At 58.6% G+C, this 20809-nt stretch overlaps 2 protein-coding genes across 5 annotated transcripts in view; one reads left to right on the top strand and one right to left on the bottom strand.

Annotated features, from left to right (window-relative positions):
- Nucleotides 1-1366: 1366 nt before the first annotated feature.
- Nucleotides 1367-15282, top strand: GNAT1 (G protein subunit alpha transducin 1). Its single transcript, XM_005289348.3, has 8 exons — nt 1367-1834; nt 3848-3890; nt 4552-4693; nt 4940-5097; nt 6440-6568; nt 7910-8039; nt 9191-9344; nt 13726-15282. Exons 1-8 carry the CDS (start codon nt 1729-1731, stop codon nt 13914-13916), a joined length of 1053 nt encoding a protein of 350 aa, XP_005289405.2. The 5' UTR covers nt 1367-1728; the 3' UTR covers nt 13917-15282.
- The window catches only part of GNAI2 (G protein subunit alpha i2), a 206036-nt gene continuing 199636 nt past the window's right edge, over nt 14410-20809 (bottom strand). For 2 of the 4 annotated variants that reach the window (XM_005289345.5, XM_065551406.1), the window contains exons 8-9: nt 17241-17465; nt 14410-15580 (exon numbers count right to left, since the gene is read on the bottom strand). In XM_005289345.5, coding sequence (XP_005289402.1) covers nt 17275-17465 — 191 coding nt within the window. In that variant the 3' untranslated portion in view covers nt 14410-15580; nt 17241-17274. The remainder of the gene's footprint in view (nt 15581-17240; nt 17466-20809) is intronic. The other 2 variants (XM_005289346.5, XM_065551407.1) reach the window with 1 other exon arrangement.

The raw sequence follows: 20809 nt of genomic DNA, 5'->3' as shown, positions 1-20809 counted from the left end.
TCAGGGGGCTGGCTGTCTGGGGCTGGAGGCCATGGGCCAGGCTGGTGCAGTGTATCCATCATATCTGGTCTCCTGAGCCCCATCTCTAGGGGCAGGCATGTTCGCTGGGTGGTGGCGGGGCTAGGGAAGCGTATGGCCTGGGTGTTGGGCACCCTCAGACGGACGGTTGGGCGGTGGAGCAGGTCTGGGGATCTGCAAGCCCTGTGCAGTTCCTGGGGGCAAGGGTGGTTGAGTCCCTGAGGGCCAGAGAGCAGGGCTGGGACAAGCAAGGCCAGTGCAAGGAAGTCTCGCGCCCTAGGCAAAACTTCCACCTTGCGCCCCTCCCCAGCCCTGCGGCAGCTGCCCGCCCCCCCTCCGCCCTGAGGCCCCCCCCCCGCGGCAGCTCTCCCCCCCCTCTGCCCTGAGGCGCCCCCCCCCCCATGGCAGCTCCCCCCGCCCGGAGCTGAGCGGCAGCTCCCCACCCCAGCTCACCTCTGCTACGCTCCCTCCCTGAGCACGCTGCCCCCGCTCTAATTCACCTCCCCTCCCAGGCTTGCAGCGCCAAACAGCTGATTGGTGCCGCAAGCCTGGGAGGCGGGAGAAGTGGAGCGGCCGCTGTGCTGGGAGAGGGAGTCTGAGCCATACGTGCTGCCGGCAGCACAGCCCAAGAACGCTGTAAAAAAATGGGGGGCACCGCTTTTTGGCGCCCCCAAATCTTGGCGCCCTAGTTTGCCTTAATGGTAGCACTGGCCCTGGGGACAGGGAGCAGGAGGGGACTGATGAGATGAGCTCAAAGGTTTCCCTGGGGCATCACCCTGAGCCCTGATGGGGCAGCAAGGGATGGTGGCGCTGGGAGGGGGCAAGGAAATCCAGCTGGCATAGCTTCCTGTGGGAGGGAAACAGCAGCTGCGTGCCAACATGGCAACCCCCTCCCCCGAGCCAGCTGGGCCATCTCCTGGAGCCCCCCCCTTGCTCCCGTGCCAGGCCATGGTGGGAGCTGCCCATACGGATCTAGAACATGGCCATGCAGGCAGCTTGAGATCCAGGCCCTGGCGTGCTAGGTGCTCCGGCGGGTGGTGCCCCGAATAGCTCACAGCACTGGCTGACGGAGAGGGAGGTTCTCAGAGCCCCTGGACGCTCAATGTCCTGGTGCCGGAGCCGCAGGTCCAGCTGGGCTGGGCTCAGCACAGGACCCAGCAGCATGCTCCTTTGTGCCCTATGCCCACCTATGCTGCCCCCCATGCCGGGAGTGGGGTGCAGGGCTGTGGAGAAGGCCCTGCCTGTATAACCTGCTGCCCCATCCCTGACCAGGAGCAGATGAGGCTTGAAATCGCTGGGCTCAGCAAGGGGGAGATTTGAGGGGCTTTAACTTAAGCCAGCGGCTCAACGGCTGCTTGCAGTGCTGAGCACAGCAAGTCAGCTCCAAGCTGGGCTGCGGTGGGAGGTGGGGTGGGTCCACACCTGATCCTTGGCCACCTGTCCTTGCCACAGATTGGGCGGCTGGGAGCACCTGACGGCCATAGCCTGCAAAATCCTCCCCAACTAAGCGTGTGGCTGGCACTGGGGCCAGAGCGGGGGCAAAGTCAGCGCCTGGGGAGCCCAAGGCAGTGGGGAACGGTGCTGCTTAGCGCTCCTGGTGGGCGAAGAAGGAGACTGGCCGAGGGTGCTGGACACTCGGGGGCTTGTCTAGGGTTCCCCCCATCGCTGAGCGCAAAGGAGCAGCTCAGCGGGTGCACCACCAGCCGGACCATGGGCGCTGGTGCCAGCGCAGAGGAGAAACACTCCCGTGAGCTGGAGAAGAAGCTCAAGGAAGATGCGGAGAAGGACGCCAGAACGGTCAAGCTGCTGCTTTTGGGTATGTGTTGGGCTATAGAGCCAGTCCCCTCATCCTGAGCCAGCCCCCCCCAGATCCTGAGCCAACCCCCCATCCTGAGCCAGCCCCCCCCAGATCCAGAACAGTCCCCCCAATCCTGAGCCAGCCCTCCATCCTGAGCCACCCCCGCCCAGATCCAGACCAGTCCCCCCAATCCTGAGCCAGCCCTCCATCCTGAGCCAGCCCCCCCCCAGATCCAGACCAGTCCCCCTAATCCTGAGCCAGCCCTCCATCCTAACCAGCCCCTCCAGATTCTGAGCCAGGCACCCCAGATCCTGAGCCAGCCCTCCATCCTGACCAACCCCCCCAGCTCCTGACCAGCAAGCCTGTGGTACTGGACCTTCCCAGAGGGCTCTGTCCCAATGCTGGCAGGAAGGGCAGCTCCCGTGGCATGGTGCTGGGGGATCCAGCCCAGGGTGGTGCCAGGCAGGCAGGGGGGGTGGCACTGGACTTCAGTTCAGACTCCCTCGGCATTAAACACACAAGCACAGACACCCAGCTCCCCGCCCCTGAGCACCCCCAACACGCCGGGCCGGGTGCTCTGCCCTCCTGGGGGCTGGGGCTGGGGGAACTGTGTGTGACCAACTGACCTGAACCCACCTGGCTCCCTGACACTGACAGAGACAGGGCTGGTGCCTTAGAGACAATGCGCTGGGCCCAGCCGAGGTAAATCTACAGCGGCTCCTCCACCCACCATCGGGACAGACCCCCAGCTGTTGGGACTCAGCTTTGCTCTTTGACTGCTGTGGCCCTCGCCTCGCTGATTTCATGGTGCTGCGCCAGGGGAGGGGCTGGCCCACTGTCGCTGGCTTTACACCCTGCTGTTCCAGCCCTCTGGGGGTGCAATCCAGCGGGGGGAGCCTGGAGGTGAGGTGGGGCATCATTTAACCTCTGTGCCTTGGTTTAACCTGCTGTGTGGCTGACACACTTTGAGCTCTTAGATGGAGAGTGACTTCCAAGCATCCTCTGCAATCACAGCATTTCAGACGCTCCTCTGTCTGGCCAGGCTGCATCTCTCTCTGGCCACCAGCATCTCAGTCCTCCAACGTGGCCGTCCAAGATTGCCGTGGGCTTTAGGCTCACGCTGTCCCGGAGGTTCGCAGGGTGTCCCAGGCAAGGCACAGGAGCCTGCACGTGTACAATGGGCTGGGTGGTACCTTTCCCTCCACCCAATTGCTGTGGCTGCCCCATCTCAGGCCAGGTGGACAAGGAGCAGGTCCAGTCACCCGATAATAGCTGCTGTTCCCACACGGCAAAGTTGGGGCAGAGCCTACGCCTGCCTTCGCGCCAACTCCCTGCTCACAGACTGCTGTGGCATCAGTGCCCCCTTCCCCTGTGGCTAGCGTCTGCACGGGCCCTCCACCTGGGCCCAAGTGGCTCTGTCCAGGCATGGGTGCCTAAGCTGAGCCGTGGCGCAGATCTCATTAGCCAGAGCCCTGTGTCTGCAGAGAAGCAGATTAGGGCTGTACCCACCCCGCCCCCAGTTCTCAACTCTCCGGCTCGCTTTGCAGCCCTGCACTGAGTGCAGCCAGGGGACTGTGAGCCAGGGCAGCTGCATGAGGCAGCCACGATCTCACCCAACACACCAGCGCTTGAACTGGGGCCCTCCGGCACTAAAAGCAGGCTCTGGGGCTGTACCAGCCTCCGTGGTTCGAGCACAGAGGGGGGCCTGTGACACATGCAGCCCAGTGGGCTCCAAGTCCCACCCCAGGGCCCTACTAGTCCATCCAATGGGTTGGTCCATCCAACCAGTGCCAGCAAGGGATTTGCAGCAGAACTGGATGGGCACAGAGGATGTCAGGCCACGTGATGCCCATTCCACCCAGGGTGGCTCTCCATCTCCCTTGCCCCCTCCGTTCCCCCTCCATTGGAGCTGATTAGCAGCGGGCTCCCTGTCACACCCGCCCAGCACCCCACGGCACTGCGACCCAGGTGGCTGTGTCGGGCTCCACACCGGGCATGTTCCCTGCCATGACTTTCCTTTCTGTCCCCCAGGAGCTGGCGAATCTGGGAAGAGCACGATTGTAAAACAAATGAAGTAAGTGGATTCACACTTCACTGATGCCTGCCCCGCTCCCCACAGCGCCCCCTGCTGGGAGAGGCAGGGGCTGGAGTAGCCAGGACCACCCCTTCACAGCCAGCACTCCTGCCCCACTCCCCACAGCGACCCCTGCTGGGAGAGGCTGGGGCTGGTGTAGCTAGAAGCTCCCCCACAGCCAGCGCCCCCTGCCCTGCTCCCCATAGCACCCCCTGCTGGGTTAGGCTGGGGCTGGAGTAGTAGGGCGCTCCCCCCAAAGCCAGCACTCCTGCCCCACCCTGGATGCCTGGTTCTTTGAGACAGGATCTCCAGCAGCAGCCTTTACTGACAGTGGCATGCTGCCCTCCACCGATTTCTGCCTTTCCAGGTGATGCCCAGCTGCAATACTCTAGGGTGCAACCTCTGGAGGCTCCCCACTACACCTCCTTACCCCCAGGGAATTCTGCCAACACACCGCAGTGCGCTGAGACTGCCCCTCAGGCAGCACAGCTGCCATACTGTCAGGCTAGCATTGGGAAAATTCACTGGAGGGGAGCAAGCCATTGGCAACACCTCCTGCCCATTGGGTGCCCTCTGCGCTTGGCTGGGCATTGCCAGGGAGTGCCCAGCCACGGAGCCCACGGCCTCCCCCAGGCTCACCATCTGCTCCTGTCTCCACCAGGATCATCCACCAGGATGGATACTCCCTGGAAGAGTGCCTGGAGTTCATCTCCATCATCTACAGCAACACCCTGCAGTCCATGCTGGCCATCGTGCGGGCCATGGGCACGCTGAGCATCCAGTACGGGGACTCGGCCCGGCAGGTGAGCGGCTGGGCACAGGAGGGGGATGGGTGGGGTTCTGCACCCCTCTCGGCCACATATAGCAGTTGATGAGCCCGCTACGGCCCTGGACAGCAGAGCTGGGTAGTTTAGCTCATGCATTTAGATCCAGCCGGTCCAGGTTCGATTCCTGCTGCCAACAGGGCTTTATTTCATAGCATCTGGTGCCTCCCGGTGAGCCCTGGGCCAAGCTGAAGCAGCTGACCCCGCTATGCCCTGTCTCCCCAGGACGATGCCCGTAAGCTGCTGCACTTGGCTGACACCATCGAAGAAGGCACCATGCCCAAGGAGATGTCTGACATTATTGCCCGCCTCTGGAAGGATGCAGGCATCCAGGCCTGCTTCGAGCGAGCCTCGGAATACCAGCTGAATGACTCGGCCGGCTAGTATGAACCTTCCTGTGTAACCTCCTAGGGCAGATGCCACCCAGGCAGTGCCAGGCTCAGGTGCCCCCGCAGACCTCATCACAGAGGCATTAGCAAGGAAGTGGAGATGGTCTAGGAACTCCCCTGGCTTTGCACTGACCTGGAGGCTGGGAGGAGTTTGGGGAATGTCAGAACAAGTGGATTTCATCTTCCCCAGTATGTGAGGGAGAGGGAGGGCGGATTCTCCCCAGCTCACCCCAGTGCCTAGTCCCATTCCTCTGGCACAGGCAGCAGGGCGGCCCTCTGCTGAGCCCCCCCAGGCACTGGCACAGGGAAGCGGGCACGGGGCCAAGAGGGTATAAGCTGAGGAGGCATGGCACTACTGGGACTCGGAGCCGCCCCAGATGACAGTGCAGGGCCGGGGAGTAGCGGGCCACAGCCCCTCTCCTGGAGAAGCAGAGAGGGGGTGGGAAGCGGGTTGCAGTCGGGGTGCCCGCGGGGAGGTCTGTAGCTATAGAGTGCCAGCCCTTCGCTATGTCCATACAGCGCCTGATCTCAGCACCACTGCAATACAAAGAAGTAACAGCAGCAGCAGCTGTCTCTAGGCACCGGTCACCCTAGAATCTAGAAGCACGTGGGGTCCAGCCAGCTCCCAGGGCCCCTCATGCTGGGCACTGCCCAGACACCCAGCGAGAGCCAGGCCCTGCCCCAGGGAGCCCGCAGCCTGAGGGCAAATGGGCGTCTGAGCTGGAAGCTAGTCCTCTCGTGGTGCTCACTAGAGCTTTGCCCAGGGCCGGCTCCAGGCACCAGCCTACCAAGCATGTGCTTGGGGTGGCAACTGGAGGGGGGCGGCGCTCCGGCCGGTCGGGGAGAGTGGGGCCGCGGCCGGGCTTGCCGCCCTCCCCCCGGTGCTCCGGCCACCAGGGAGAGCGGGACCGCCCTCCCCGCGGCGCTCCAGCTGGTCGGGGAGAGTGGGGCCCCGGCCGGGCTCGCCGCCTTCTCCCAGCGCTCCGGGAGGGGGTGGCGGGAAGCTTTTTTGCCTGGGGTGGCAAAAAAGCCAAAGCCGCCCCTGGCTTTGCCAGCTTTGGTGCAGCCGCTGCCCCCCACTCTGAGCTGGGGTCAACGCTCCTTCAAAGCCACCGAGCGCAGCACCCAAAGAGACCCCGGCCAGCAGGACACAAGCGTGAGGCAGCGACAGGGCTATATCCCTGATCCCCATGTGCCTGCTTGAGCCATCCGGCCAGGGCTACCCAGCCTTTGGCTCCAGCCACTCTGGGCCTGGGGAGCATGGGGAGCATGGAGACCATCCCATCCCATCCCGGAGGAGATGAGTGTTTCAGGCCCTTCCTTTGTGCCTCGGCAGCTACCTGAGGGACCTGGCACGCCTGGTGGCACCCGGCTACGTCCCCACAGAGCAGGACGTGCTGCGCTCCAGGGTCAAGACCACCGGCATCATCGAGACCCAGTTCTCCTTCAAGGACCTCAACTTCAGGTAGGGCACAGCGCGGGAATGGGGCCCTGCTAAGCACAGTCAACCCACGGGGAGGGGTCAACAGGGGTTCCAGCAGCCAGCTCCAGGTGTGGGTGCAGAGAGCCATCCCAAGGCTGTGCGGCACAGGAGAAGGGGGCACTGGGCTTGGGCAGGACTCTGGGGTCTGGGGGATTTGAGACACAGTCAGGGGAGACTGGGATTCGAAGGGTTAAAGCGAGAAGATTTGGGCAGTGGGATGGATGGGAGCAGGCGGGCAGAGCTGGGCACAGGGCCCGGGGCTGGCTGGGCCAATGCTGCTTGTGCCCCGGGGTGGCATTGCACCGACATGCCAGAGCACGGGGGTTGGGGCCCTCTACTTTCCAGGGCTGTTTTCACATTGAGCTGATACGGTCTCCATCAGCCTCCGGCCCCAGCCCCCTCCGGGGATTGGCTGAACCCCATGCTCAGCCCTTGCCCCTCCCCTGGGAGGGGGCCGCTCCCACCCGCTGCATTTTGGCACCGTGATCTCGCCAGGGCTTGTCCCAGTCTTCATTTGTTAGTGGCTGGCGCCATCTAGTGCTCATGAACCCAGGCCAAGAGCAGTGCCAGCCCGGGCTCTCAGGACCCTGCTGTGCCAGCCAGGCTGCAGTCTGTGGCCTTTCCATTGTGAGCAGAGCAGGGGGTTTAAACACCCCCACAGTGAGAACCTCCAATTAGCTCCTGCTCCCCCATCCCAGGAGCTCACCCACTTGTTCTGTGGAGGTTCCTTTCCCTGCTCCAGCCACCTCTCCCCAGTCCCAGCTGGGTGGTCCTGGCCAGCTGCGACAGGAGATGTCACGTGGACACTGCCCAGGAGCTGGGCAGCCTGGAACACATCCATCCTCAGCATGACACTCTCAGACCATTTCCCCTTGGGTGGGCACCACAGCTGGCACTAACCAGCCCTGCCAGCGGCTGTGCCAGCCAAACCTGGACTGGGGGGCATGGACCACAGCTCCTTGGGGGTTGTCCTTCCAGGTAAGAGTGGTGAAACCCCTTGCCCAGTGCCAGACCTGCTCTGTAGCTAACCCAGCACTGTTTTCCACCACATTGGTCCCCACTGCGGGGGCAGGGTCCGTGCCACTGGCCGTGCCCAGGTCTCCAACAGTCCTTTACTCAGCAGCTGTTACCCAAGCTGTGGCCAGCGCCAAGCTGCAGGTGGCCAGGCACCCCTGCAGAGATGCCCCCAGCCCAAGCCGTAGCAGAGGCAGCAGGGTCCAGAGCGAAGCTGTCCCCCTGGGAGGTCTCTCCCCCCACGCTAGCAATGCGGCCCATGCCCAATTTGGAGCCTGGCTGCTCAAGGGACCCTCTCCCCGGCCCCAGGATGTTCGACGTGGGCGGCCAGCGCTCCGAGCGGAAGAAGTGGATTCACTGCTTTGAAGGGGTCACCTGCATCATCTTCATCGCTGCCCTCAGTGCCTACGACATGGTCCTGGTGGAGGATGACGAAGTGGTGAGTGGAGCCTGGCTACCGGGGGGCCGAGGCCCTTGGCTCTTAGCCAGAGGGAGCCGGTCGGGCCCAGGCGCCTGGGGCCAGGCCATGTGCAAGCAGAGCAGCAACCCAAGCACTGGAAGAACTCTAGAGGCCTCAGATCCATGCAGAACTCCTACAAGGCCAACCTATCACAGAGCACCTCCAAAAACATCCAGCCATTCAGCTCATGCCCCTGAAACTTGCTAGCCAGTCTGATCCTCTGTGCAGACATGGAGTCCGGGGAGGCAGCGTGGTGGAGCTGTGGTCACAGCGCCAGGTGGGGACTTTAGCAAACCTGTGTTTTGGTCCCTGCCCTGCCTGTGGCCTCGGGTAGACACTTGGTAAAGTGCCCATGAGAGCCAACACTGGCAGGCACCCAGTACCGTTCCGCTAGGGTCCTGACAGCAAGTGTGAAAATTGGGACGGGGGTAGCGGGTAATAGGTGCCTATATAAGAAAAAGCCCCAAAAATCGGGACTGTCCAGCTGGTCACCCTACATTCTGCTGATGGCGGAGACTGTGGGGTGGAACATCCTGCTGTGAGGGTGGAGGTTTAACATGGGATTTAACGCTGCTGATACAGCTAGAAATAATCTACCTGGAGTGACAGCAGTCGCCTCCCTGGGCTCACTCCAAACGCCAATAACTGGCGAGTAAGCAGAGATGACAGCCCGTTGGGAGGCAGCGTGGCCTGGGGGCGAGGGGAGCACGACTCAAGGTGGGGGCTCTGTGCCTGGCTCTGCCACTGGCCTACTGGGTGACCCTGTCCACATCACTGCACTGCTCTGTGCCTCAGTTTCCCCAGCTGTAAAATGGGGATGATGCTCCTAGGCTCTGTAAAGCATGCTGAGATGTCTGGATAGAAATCTCTCTCTGTTATTAACAGGAGCTAGTGGGGCTCAGACCCACCAGGCAGCAGGGGCTGGGAATCGCAGGGGAGCAGCAGAGCACACACTCGAAGGCTACAAGGGTTACCGAGCTAGACAGGGTAGGAGACCCTGCAATCTGTCCTCCAGCAGCCCAAGCCCAGCCAGCCTCCCATTCACACCCCAGACACTCCAGGAGACGAGGCAGGAAATTGATGCTTGAAATGCAACTAAAAGCCCTGTTTGGCCCCTTGCTCCTCCCCAGAACCGGATGCATGAGAGCCTGCATCTCTTCAACAGCATCTGCAACCACCGCTACTTCGCCATCACCTCCATTGTCCTCTTCCTCAACAAGAAGGACGTCTTCCTGGAGAAGATCAGGAAGGCTCACCTCAGCATCTGCTTCCCCGATTACGACGGTAAGTGCCCAGCCTGCTGCAGGCCCTCTGCTGCGCGTCCCGTGTGGGGTGGAGGGAGAGGGTGCAGGGGAACTGGATTTTGATTCACAAATCGAAGACCCAAGAGAGCCTGGATCTAAACACCAGCGACCAACGTGTAGATTCGTTATGCACAAGGTGGCTCGGGGGGACCAGCTGCAGGGCACAGCTCAGAAGTCAAGCAGCCCGCTAAGTACCAGATCAGATACTTACACTTACACGCCCACCAGTTAGCTATATGGCAGCATGTACCTGTGCTTCCATTGCTGGCCATGAGATCTCCCCACTGCTCCATGCAAAGGATGCTGCCCCTACAGGGTCAGCTCACCCCTCCCCTGACCCGGCAGAAGTTGGGGATTAGTTTTTATGCTGTTGACAGCTAGTATTGATGTTTATGGAGCTTTTATATTTTTAAAGATTTTTTATCAACTTACATTTTCGCAATCGTGCACAATTCGGAGTTTTCAGCAGTTTTAACTTTTCTCTCAGTTTAAATATTCACACTTGTGGGAGATTGGGGGGGACGGGACAGACAATAATTATTTAATGCAGACGCTGAGATTCAGTTAAAGCTGTGTAAGCCATCACCGCACCATTGTCACCATCACCCAGCCAGCCATCGAAAACAGATCTGCTTAAATGGACAAATCAGGCCTGGCTTTACTGTTCAGGCGTTAGACCATTTGTCCAGTTTCAGTCCATCCCTAGTGCTAGCTGGGCCCCTGAGACGGCCTCACGCAGCAGCAGCAGTTTTTGTCCCTTGCCAATCTGGATGTGCCGAGCCTTCCCGATGGAACAAAGTTTTCATGGGTTTGGGCATGCAGGTGAAATTGACGTTTAACGTCATTCACCAATACAAATCGAATCCTGCCAAACCTGCTCAGAACTCAGCATCTCTTCCCTGGTGCTCGACGCCAGCTGGGAGTGCGTGGAGCTGCTGAGGCAGGTTAAAGGAGTCCTCTGCTGTAGTAGGGTGTGAAAGGATGGGGCCGAATGCGGGGGTGAGGTCTCTCCGTGTTGGTCCCTAGCGGCTAGAGCCATACAGGGATTTGGGCACCTTGATGCCACTTTAGATTCACTGCCTTTAAGGCCAGAAGGGACCATTGTGATCATCTAGTCTGACCTCCTGCACATTGCAGGAGACCCCTAACATCTGGCTGAGATACTGAGATCCTCAAATCATGGTTTAAAGACTTAACGTTACAGAGAATTCACCATTTACACTAGTATAAACCTGCAAGTGATCCATACCCCATGTTACAGAGGAAGGTGAAAATCCCCCAGGGTCTCTGCCAATCTGACACAGGGGGAAATTCCTTTCTGACCCCAGATATAGTGATCAGTAAGACCGTGAGCATGTGGGCAAGACCCAGCAGCCAGACACCCAGGAAAGAATTCTCTGTAGTAAGTCAGATCCCACCGCATCTACTGTCCCATCACTGGCTATAGGAGTTATTTGTTAATGGCTGTCGTGGATCAGCCACACGCCATTATACTTCATCAAACCATCATCATCCCTCAGCAACCTCAGCATATTGTCCCTTCAGTAATCTTTTCATGCTCAGTTTTGACATCAGTTAGGCTTTTTGCCCCCACTGCTTCCCTTGGGAGGCTGCTCCAGCACTTCACTCTGATGGTTAGAAACCTTTGTCTAATTTCAAGCCTAAACTTGCTGATGGCCAGTTTATATCTATTTGTTCTTGTGTCCACATTTGCACTTAACGTAAATAACTCCTCTCCCTCCCTGGTATTTATCCCTCTGATGTATTTAAAGAGAGCAATCATATCCCTCCTCAGCCATCGTTCGGTTAGACTAAACAAGCCAAGCTCTTTGAGTCTCTTCTCATCAAACAGGTTTTCCATTCCTCGGATCATCCTAGTAGCCCTTCTCTGCTTCTGTTCCAGTTTCAATTTATCTTTCTTAAACATGGGAGACCAGAATTGCACAGTGTCCCAGATGAGGTCTCACCAGTGCCTTGTGTAATGGTACTAACACTTCCCTATCTCTACTGGAAATACCTCGCCTGATGCATCCTAGGACTGCATTCGCCTTTTCACGGACGCATCATATTGACGGCTCACAGTCATTCCATAACCAAACAATACACCCAGGTCTTTCTCCTCCTTTGTCACTTCTAGCTGATACATCCCCATCTTATAGCACAAATTCAGTGCTGCTTAAGTCCAACATTTGGGTGCACTCAGCTGCTGTCACAGCTCCAGGTGCCTGAGTTTCCACCATTAAAGTCCCCATGGTGCCTAATGGTTTCTGTGGGTGAGCATGTGCAGAGCTGCCTCGGGCAGGGAGTGGGATGCGGGGGGGAGGGGGGGGGGGCTAGTGGTTGGTGCAGGAGTAAGTGGTCAGGAACCGAAGCCAAGGGCCAGAGCTGGGTTCCCTGGGGTGAAGTGGGGAAGGGGCCCTGGCAGCTGTGGACGAATGCTTTGAGCAGCCAGCGCCTTGCTGCTGGGCTTGAGTGCAGGTCTGCTGATCATCCGAGCAGGACCCACGATGCTCATCAGACAGCCAGGGGGTGAAGCCAGCAGCTAAGCAGGCAAGCTGCAGGTTCCCGCACCTCCATGATGTCCCTGAGCCGCCTGGAGCCCTAGCTCACACCGGGGCCCTCCCCTGAATTCTTGAACCAGATGTCGCCCAGCCTGGCTGGCCTGCGGCACCCGGGGGGGCGGCGTGACCCTAACTTTCACCAAGGCCACTGCAGAGAAGAGGAGCTGCCCTACTGCCCAGGCTTTAGGGTGCAATGGGGTCCGCTGCCCAGGGGTTGAATTATGGGAGCCTCACTAGAACTGACCAGGTTATGCCCCTAGCTCCAGAAGAGGGCTCCCAGCTGAAAATCCTGGACGGGGTTGAGGACCAAGTCCCTTTGAGGGTCTAGGGTAAGCTTCCCCCTCCTGCCCCATAGGGTGATCAGACATCCTGATTTTATAGGGACAGTCCCAATATTCAGGGTTTTTTCTTATATAGGGACCTATTACCCCCCAACCCCATCCCAATTTTTCACACTTGCTATTTGGTCACCCAACCCCCCCAGTATTTCCTACTGGTTAGCAGCTCCACCCACTGGCCAGGGAGGCCCAGCGCAGGCCTATGAATGCAGGTATCTGAACGCCTTGCAGCGCTAAGTCCCCTGGGGGGCCAGCCCTGAATTCCCCAGCCTGGGGAGCCCCTTTTGGGAGAGCCCCAAAGGGAAGCATTGGGGAGGGGCAAGCAGGGAGGCTGGGGATGGGGACTCCAGGGTTTCTCTCTTGCCAAGCAACCCTGTGAGTGAAGAGCTCAGAGCCCAGTGCCTTGGGACAGCACTGCCCTGGCTGGCAGCGTGGCCCCCCTCCCACAGAGCAGGGCTCACCAGGCCCCCGGCCACCCTGCTCGGAGGGGCACGTGAGCAGGCATTTCCCAAAGGCAGGTGCTGCACAGCTTGGGAGGAGACACTGGGGCCCAGATTCACAGAGGCTCTGATGTGCCGAACTCACTGGAGAGGGGTGAATCTGTCCAGCATGCCACATGGCAGCAACTTAAGAGACCACCCCCAGACCTCTGCCGCCTACTGCATCGCCCATCACACTCCCAAGCCCCTGCCCCACCAGAACAGCCTTAATTCTGCCCTCAGTCCTGGCCCTGCCACCCATACCCCTGCCACGCAGCCAGTCAGTGCCCCTGTGCCAGCTGGCTCCCCTCAGTGCCGGGTGATGGAGCCGGATGTCCTGCCGCTGCCAACTCTCAGGGGATCTCTGCCAGTCCCATGTGGCAGGTGTTTGCAGGAGCTGATCACGCTGGTGAGATTCTTTGCCCACACTAGGAGTGGCCATGGCCATCTCCCTGTGGGAGCAAAGCTACGGGCTGCCCTCAGTGAGGGGTCAGTGGCCGGGAGGCTAGTCCTAGCAGAGCGCCACTGTCCACCAGTGGTTCTGGTTCCTTGCATTTACACTGGGGACAGGGGGTGCCAGCCCAAGTGGCGCCTCAACTGGGGAGGGCACAGAGATGGCAGAAAGTCCCCTTCACCTCTCCCGGGGGGCAGCTCGGCCCTGCTGTTTAAGCCAACCTGGGTATTTTCTGGGGAGGGGGTGAAGAGGGGGATCTGAGACATGCATTTGGAGCAGACTGTAGAGGAGAAAAGGGAGCAAATGGAGTGAATGGGGTAATGAAGCTTTGAGGGATCTCAGCAGCAGGGCCCCAGTAATGGCCTGGGGTGTCTGGCTCCTTGGGCCAGTGGCCCTCACAGCAGGTTGGGGGGGTGGGGGTGGGAGCTGCTGGCAGGCTGTAGGGTGTTTGTGCCTCCACGCAGGGCTCAGAGCCAGTTCAGCGGCTGAGCCGCCCCCTGACTCTGTCCTGGCACCGGTGCCTTCGCAGGACCAAACACGTTCGAGGACACGGGCGCCTACATCAAGGTCCAGTTCCTGGAGCTCAACATGCGCCGGGACGTAAAGGAGATCTACTCGCACCTGACCTGTGCCACCGACACTGAGAACGTCAAGTTCGTCTTTGACGCCGTTACCAACATCATCATCAAAGAGAACCTCAAGGACTGTGGCCTCTTCTGAGCCCCCCCATCACCCCCACGACCTCCACAGCCCTGCCATCACCGGCCCCCAGTGCCACATCTGCAGTTCCCAATCTGTATCATGTCCACATCCCCCACTCCCGGTACCACGGCTGTGGCAACCCATCACCCCTTGGTATCACGGCTGCAGCTCCCCATCCAAATCCCCCCATTACCCCATAGTACCACAGCTGCCACTCCCCGTCCCACATCCCCATCCCCTTTTATTAATAAAGGGATCTAGCCTCAGTCTCTCTGTTCATCCCCCCGTGCCGAGGGTTCTGGATCCCTGGCATGGAACAGGCCAATCCTGTGGCCAGTCTTGTGGCCTTCGCAGCCTATCTGCTCCACAGAGAGCATTGGTCCTGCGAGCACAGCTCCCTGGGGCTGGGGCAAAGCTCACAGCTGCTTTCCATGGGGTTTCCCTCTCCCAACAGGCCCCCAAACTCCCTTTTGCTGGGGATGGAGCCAATCAAAGCAGCACAAACAACTGGTTTTCTTTCTACATTTTATTATTTCAAACCATGTGAACAATTTGGTAAAACATCCTGTGATAAAAGCTAGGCTGCGTCCGTCGCTGGCTAAGGGCCCCGAGCAGCTTGTCAGGGCCCGCTTACATACAGCAGTGTTTCCTCAACCGACGCTACAGTTAGAGCTAAGAAACTACATTTAAAACAGAGTTGACAGTAGAGCAACCTCGTGAGCAATCCCTGCCCACTGGGGCAGGGGAGGAGAAGGAACGAGAAAGAAGCGGACGTGATCACCACCGCTTAGTCCTTCGCTGGCGTCTTAGCCCTTAGAAATCTAGTTCTGCTGATGGGAAAAGATGTGGCTCGAGGTTCTGGGCCGTGTTCTCCCCATGCTGGGGACCGAGTCCGGCCTGGAGATCTGGAGGGGAGATTTTATTTGAACCCAATTCTAAACACAACTCACGTCAGAGCAAACTATGGAACAGATGTAAACGTACTAACACCCCTCAAGGCACAATTTTTTTTTTTTTTTTAAACTGTAGAAGATGTTGTGAGGACAACTTGACCATTTAGTACTGGACTTTGTTAAATAGTTTTTAAAAAAGATCTCATTTAAAAAGCAATGTAAAATATGATTTTCTTTTTTGTTTTTAAAGGAATGTTGATTTTTTTTTTCTTGCTGGTCTGTGCAAATCACAGGAGTCTGAGGGACTCGCTGGAGCCCCCCCCCCAGTGAAAGAGCAACGGTTCGAATGTAAACATTTGGAAAGTGATTTCTTAAGTGAGGATGGTCGGGAGCAATTCCAACCGGAGTTTAAAAAAAAATTAAAAATGTGGTTTCCCCCACCCCCAAAATAATCTTTTGTTTTGTTTTGAAGCTGCTGCGCTTTAGTTTAACCGGATGAAAATGTCCCAATCTGCAGCCACTGATCTGTGTGACCTCTGAGTCCTTGTGGGGGTGGCCAGGGGGGAGAAATACCAAGCAGGTTCAGACAGAAACACGGCCTGCAGCAGGCGGTTGGGGGACCCAGATGGGACCTGCCTTCATGTTATGATCATTAACCAAAGTCTTTTATTAGGAAAAAAAAAAAAAAAAGAAACAAAACAAAAAAACAAGAAGCAGAAGTTGTTAAATGGTGCAGTCCTTCCTTCGTCGGCGACAGCCTCTCCTCCGGTACATGCAATTCAAGTAATCCTAGAAGAGAGATGCACCCAGGAGTTATACTGGTGAGACCCACGGGCGCACGGCTTTGGCTGATCACGTTACCTTCTGGCACCCAAGCTGGTGGGACCCTCCAGGCTTAACGGGAGGGTCTGGAGTATGGAGAGACCAGACTGAGGACAGACACGTGCAAACCAGTGGGGGGCCAAACGCCGACTGGCCCACGAGCAGCACTTCAGCCCTGCTGCAGCCCCCAATGGGACTGCGGGGGAGAGGCAGAGAGAGGAGGAAGGGGAGACACAAGGCAGTTCCTTTGGTGCCCATTTAATGCTATGCCCCTGGGTGGGTCATCAGCCATGGGGATCAAACCAGTGACCTTTGGATCTGAACACCCGCAGCTCCGGCAGCCAAGGCTGCAGCAGGCTCAGCAACGTGTGTGTGGGGCCCCATTGCCACAGGAGGGGCAGGGCCCAGGTTCCACCTGCCTGCCAGGACTATCAGGAACGGCAGTGCCTGGCTCACAGTCCTGGACATGCCTTCAAACACAGCCACCGGGGAAGCACCCTCCCCTCGAGGGGAAACCGGCATCACCGGGCTGAGGGCAGTGGGACTGTGAGGATAGGGCAGTGGGACCAGCTACCAGATCCAGGACGCAGCTTCCTCGAGTCGCTGCTGGAGTCCCTCCCCCAGGAGCTACGGGTGAAACCCAGGCTCCCCAGAGCCCGGCTGCCCTGGCTCGGCCCGTTTGCAGGGAGACGGGTGCCCTGGCACAGCTGGCTTTGTAAAGCCATGCTGAGTGTGAGCCACCCCGGGAAAGGGAGCTGGCTGGATCCCGGCTGGCGCCGCCCTTCCCATGGCGTCTCAGGCTGCTTAGAGAACACAGGCACAAGCCCCATGCCCCAGGACCGCTGGGCCCTGTGCCTGGCCTCAGGCACGTCAGTGATGCTGGACGTGGGCGCTGCAAGGGTAAGAGCCCCCTCTTCCCCACTGGCCTCCCCAGGAAGGGCCCAACGCCTGGGCCTGCTGCAACCTGTACCACCTAGAGTTAGTCCTCTGCTCCCCCAACCCCCGGGCTCCCCACCAGAGCACCAGGGCAACTGGAGGCGATGGCTGGGGGCCAGGTGGCTTGGATTTCACAACGACTGGGCTCCAATCTGCCCCACATGGGACAGGATCACTACGCGAAGTAGAGAGGCTGCATTCTCCAGCCCTCCAAGGCCTGCAGGCCCTGCCCCTCAGGCCTGCTGGTCTCCATTCTGCTCCCCACAGGTCTGTGGGCCCCCCAGCCCCCTCCTCATGGGCCTGCAGCTCCCTTCCCCCAGCAGCAGCCCACAGAGCGAGGTTCTGGGAAACGTCGCCCTGGCCTATACTCTGCCTGCCTTGTACATTACTGAGAGGCGCCCCCATGGGCTGATCCATGCAGTGGGGCCGCCCTGCACCACAGCTCAGTAGGGCTGCTTGAGAAGGAGGAAGGACCCGTTTGCTCAAGCACCCAGGGCTGAGGGGAACATGGAGAGAGAAGGACCCTGGCTACACAGCCAGCCCCGGAGCTCCGCAGCCTGGCCTCCTCCAGCCCAGGCATCAGTGCCTCTCCTCCACAGGCCGTCTCTGGGCACCAGCCTTTCCCCCCTGTCCCCCAGGCCTCTATCGCTGAGCCCTTGCTGGACACTGGGGCCTTCCTGGCCAGCCTCACCTTCCCCCGTTCCGCAGCAGGTGCCGTTCCACCGTTAGAAGAGCCCACAGTCCTTCAGGTTGTTTTTGATGATGACGTCGGTGACGGCATCGAAGACGAACTGCACGTTCTTGGTGTCGGTGGCGCAGGTGAAATGTGTGTAGATCTCCTTGGTGTCCTTCCGCTTGTTCAGGTCCTCAAATTTGCTCTGGATGTAGCCAGCCGCCTCGTCGTACTTATTGGCCCCTGAGGAGGAGGAGGAGGAGATGAGCCACCTGCATACAGGGCACAATGCTAAGAGGAGCCCCCTGAGCGCTGATCCTGGATTGGTCTCTTCCGCTGGCAGTGCCTCGGTTTCCCCAGGCAGAAAGTGAATCCTGACCTGGTGTCCGAGCTAGGTGTGTGCCACAGGCACAGTCACACTTTACACCACAGGGATGTTTACAAGCAGCCTATAGAGGGTTAATAAATGAACAACAGACACTTTAATAAATGGCTATTTGACTGCTAGAGAGCGCATAGGTTGCTTATAACCACGGCTTAGCCATCCAACACATGCCCCAGTCTTCATTCACTAACCCTTCATCGCCGGCCCTTTCTAGAAAGCGTGACCCCAAAAACTAAGCCTCGTCCATGCGTCTCTCCTAGCCAGTGTAAATGTGGAGCTTCTCAGCCTTGGTTGAATCCTGTTAACCTCTTGGCTTCAGGGAGATCTTGAGGCAATGAGTTCCACAGGTTAAATATACACTGGGTGAAAAAGTACCCTCAGCAGTATTCAGCGTGTTGCCTTTCAATGTCCCCAATTGTCCCTGTGAGCAGAACCACATCACTGACCATCCATGCGCTTGTGCACTTTGTCAGTCATGTCCCCCCTTACTCATCTCTGACCCCGTCTCTCCACACCTCCTTTCTGGCACTTGTCTCTGAAGTCCCTTTGTCTGCTGTGTACCATGGTAGAAATGGGGTGGAGAGAGCTGGGCCTGGGGTACCAGGAATACTTCCTCCATTAGTCTGTCTAAGGGGCACCTCACACTATGTTGTATTTACCTCCCACCCCTGTGCAGAAGAGCTGTGCTACTATCCCCAGTGTACAGATGGGCAAACAGACACAGATGGGGGACCAGGGAATTGAACCAGAGTCTGCTGAGTCCCAGGTTTGTGCCCTAACCATTGGGCCAGTCTCACGTAGTCTCCGACTTGGTTAAAATGACCCCAATTTGAGCGGCTCTGTTGACTGCAGCTGTACCCTACCCTTGCCTGGGCGCAGAGGGGCCTGAACAACCCACGACAACAGCGACAAGGAACCGAGAACCCAGCCACACTTCCGAGCAGTTCGAGCGATTCCTCCCACATGGGTCCCCCTGCGGCCACAAGTGTTGCTGAGCTCTGCCCAGCCTGCAGCCCTCATTACTTTACAGCGGGGGCTATTCAGTTTCCTTTCCGGACTCCCACGCTTGGGCTGCAAATGTGTCAGAGGAGCAACAGACAACGTGGGTGAGAATCTCTTTTACTGGCCCAACCTCTGTTGGTGGAAGAGACCTGCTTTCGAGCCCCAAAGCCAGAGCTGAACCCTGAGGGGCTGAGGTCACAGCCCAAGCTGGTGTGCTGCTTGCCCAAATGTCCCCCACCCTGAGACTAATGCCCACGCAGGCCAATCCACGCAGAGAGCCCAGCTCCAGGTTCACCCCATGGGATGGCTCCTGATCTCCACGAGCTGCATGGGCAAAAGAGGGGACAGGCAGTGGGCTTTAGGGCCAGCCAGCAGGGCAGGCTATTACTCTGTAAAAAGCGATGGCAGAGGGGTACCATGTAGGGCCCAAAGCGTGCAGTGCTCACTGGAGCAGCCCTGCCCCCTTGGCCCCACCCTCTGGCATCTCTGGTGAGCAGATGCTGGCCAGACATTGGGGCAGTGCCCCCCTCGCAGGGGGAAATGGGGGGGAGGAGGATCGGAAAGACGGTGTTGTGCCTCTCACAATAACGTGCCCCCAACATGGCAGCTGCATCCAGGATTCAGCTCCCAGCATGCACAGCTGGGGACAGGGGTGTTCTCTCTGCCTCATAGACCCTTCGCCCATGCCCCACGCATCGCTTGGGGGTTTTCCCCATTCAGACCCCGCCCCCCCTTGGAAGGGGCTTGTTAACAGGAGGGCTCCCTCCACTCCTGAGTTAATGCTAGCCACGCTGAGGGGAGGGGGATGCCCCAGAGAATGCTCCCAGTTGGGCTCCGGGCCCGGACGCTGGCTAGTGGCTGGCGAAGTTCAGAGCCAGGCCACGAGTCCCACGCAAAGGAGACGCTTCCACTGGCTTCAAAAGCCACCCAGTCACTAGGGGATTTGAATGCAACTGAACCAATCACACCTGTTCTGCATCAAGACTAGTCCGGGGCATGGAGGGGGCTGAACAACGGGCACCTCCAGTAATTGCTGATCTGAGGAGACTCCCAGCCATAGCACCACTGAGATGCTGTTGCACCCACGGCTCGTTTCTCACCCCACATGCTGCCACAGTTGCTTACAACACAACTTTAATCCCCAGCCTCCAGTGAGCAGCTCCCTCTGCTGGAGGAGGCAGATTTCACATACATGGGACAGTGCGAGTCAGCCCTTCATCCTGGCTGGGCCACAGCCCCAGCGCCACCAGCTCTCACGAGGAGTCGTGCCATTGTACGAGATCGCAGCTTCCTTAAAAAAAGTGTCTTGCCCTCCCAGCTGCAGAGAAAAGCTTGACAAGCGTGACCTCAGTGAGCCTGACGGCTCAGACATCAGAATCAAAACTTAACAGCTGTTGGGTTTTAAATGCTCAGGAGTTTTAAGCCCCACTCGTGATTTCTGGGGGTCGGACCTGATGTTTGAATCTTTGGGTTGGTGATGCTGTGCCCCGGGATCTCGCTCCACAACAATGCAGTGAGCGCCGTGGGTGAGGGAACGTGGAGAAGGACGGCATCTGACATGGAGAACCTTCCCCACCCACCCTGGAGGACTGACTGGGTCTGTTGAGCCACCTGCAGAACTGGATCCGAGGGAAGCGCCTGTTTGTCATACACATTTGGTGGGCCCCTCTCCACCAGGGCTCCGAGTCTGACGCATTTCAGCGCAGGTGTCCACCCATTTACAAGTGACAAACCCATGTGATCAGCTTCGCCTAGAACACACTGGCTAGGATACACACACTGCAACATGTACACCCCACAGGACAGGGTGCGTTACTGGCCCCTCTGCCTAACCCCCAGAGGATGGCACCTGGTACAGGCCCACCTGGGGACTCAGCCATTTAGCTAAAGCTGTAGCAGCTCCTACGCTTAGCTCTGAAGTGCCCGGTTCTATCCCTGGTGTGTAGGCCAAGATGGTGGCTCATTGACAAACCTCTGGACACCCCCAAATTCTCTTCTGGGGGTTCTCCAGTGATATGGGATAAAGGATGATCCCCATCCTCTTTAGAACAGATTTGAACACTGGTATCAGGCCCTCCCTCACCTCAGTCTTCTTTGCTCAAGACCAAACATGCCCAGGTTTTTGACCTGTCCCCAACAGTCAGGTTTTCTAAACCTTTGATCATTCTGGACTCTCTCCAATTTGTCCACATCACCCCTG

This window comes from Chrysemys picta, chromosome 7, assembly GCF_011386835.1.
Source record: "Chrysemys picta bellii isolate R12L10 chromosome 7, ASM1138683v2, whole genome shotgun sequence".
In the NCBI taxonomy this organism is placed as follows: Eukaryota; Metazoa; Chordata; order Testudines; family Emydidae; genus Chrysemys; species Chrysemys picta.
This window is presented reverse-complemented; position numbering and strand designations above follow the sequence as displayed.

What these genes read in the sequence shown, in the direction of transcription:
- GNAT1 (XM_005289348.3), top strand. Translation starts at nt 1,729, where the DNA reads ATGGGCGCTGGTGCCAGCGCAGAGGAGAAACACTCCCGTGAGCTGGAG. An exon ending in ACGATTGTAAAACAAATGAA is followed by an intron (nt 3,891 to 4,551) that starts GTAAGTGGATTC and finishes TGTCTCCACCAG; the next exon opens with GATCATCCACCAGGATGGAT. An exon ending in TGGTGGAGGATGACGAAGTG is followed by an intron (nt 8,040 to 9,190) that starts GTGAGTGGAGCC and finishes GCTCCTCCCCAG; the next exon opens with AACCGGATGCATGAGAGCCT.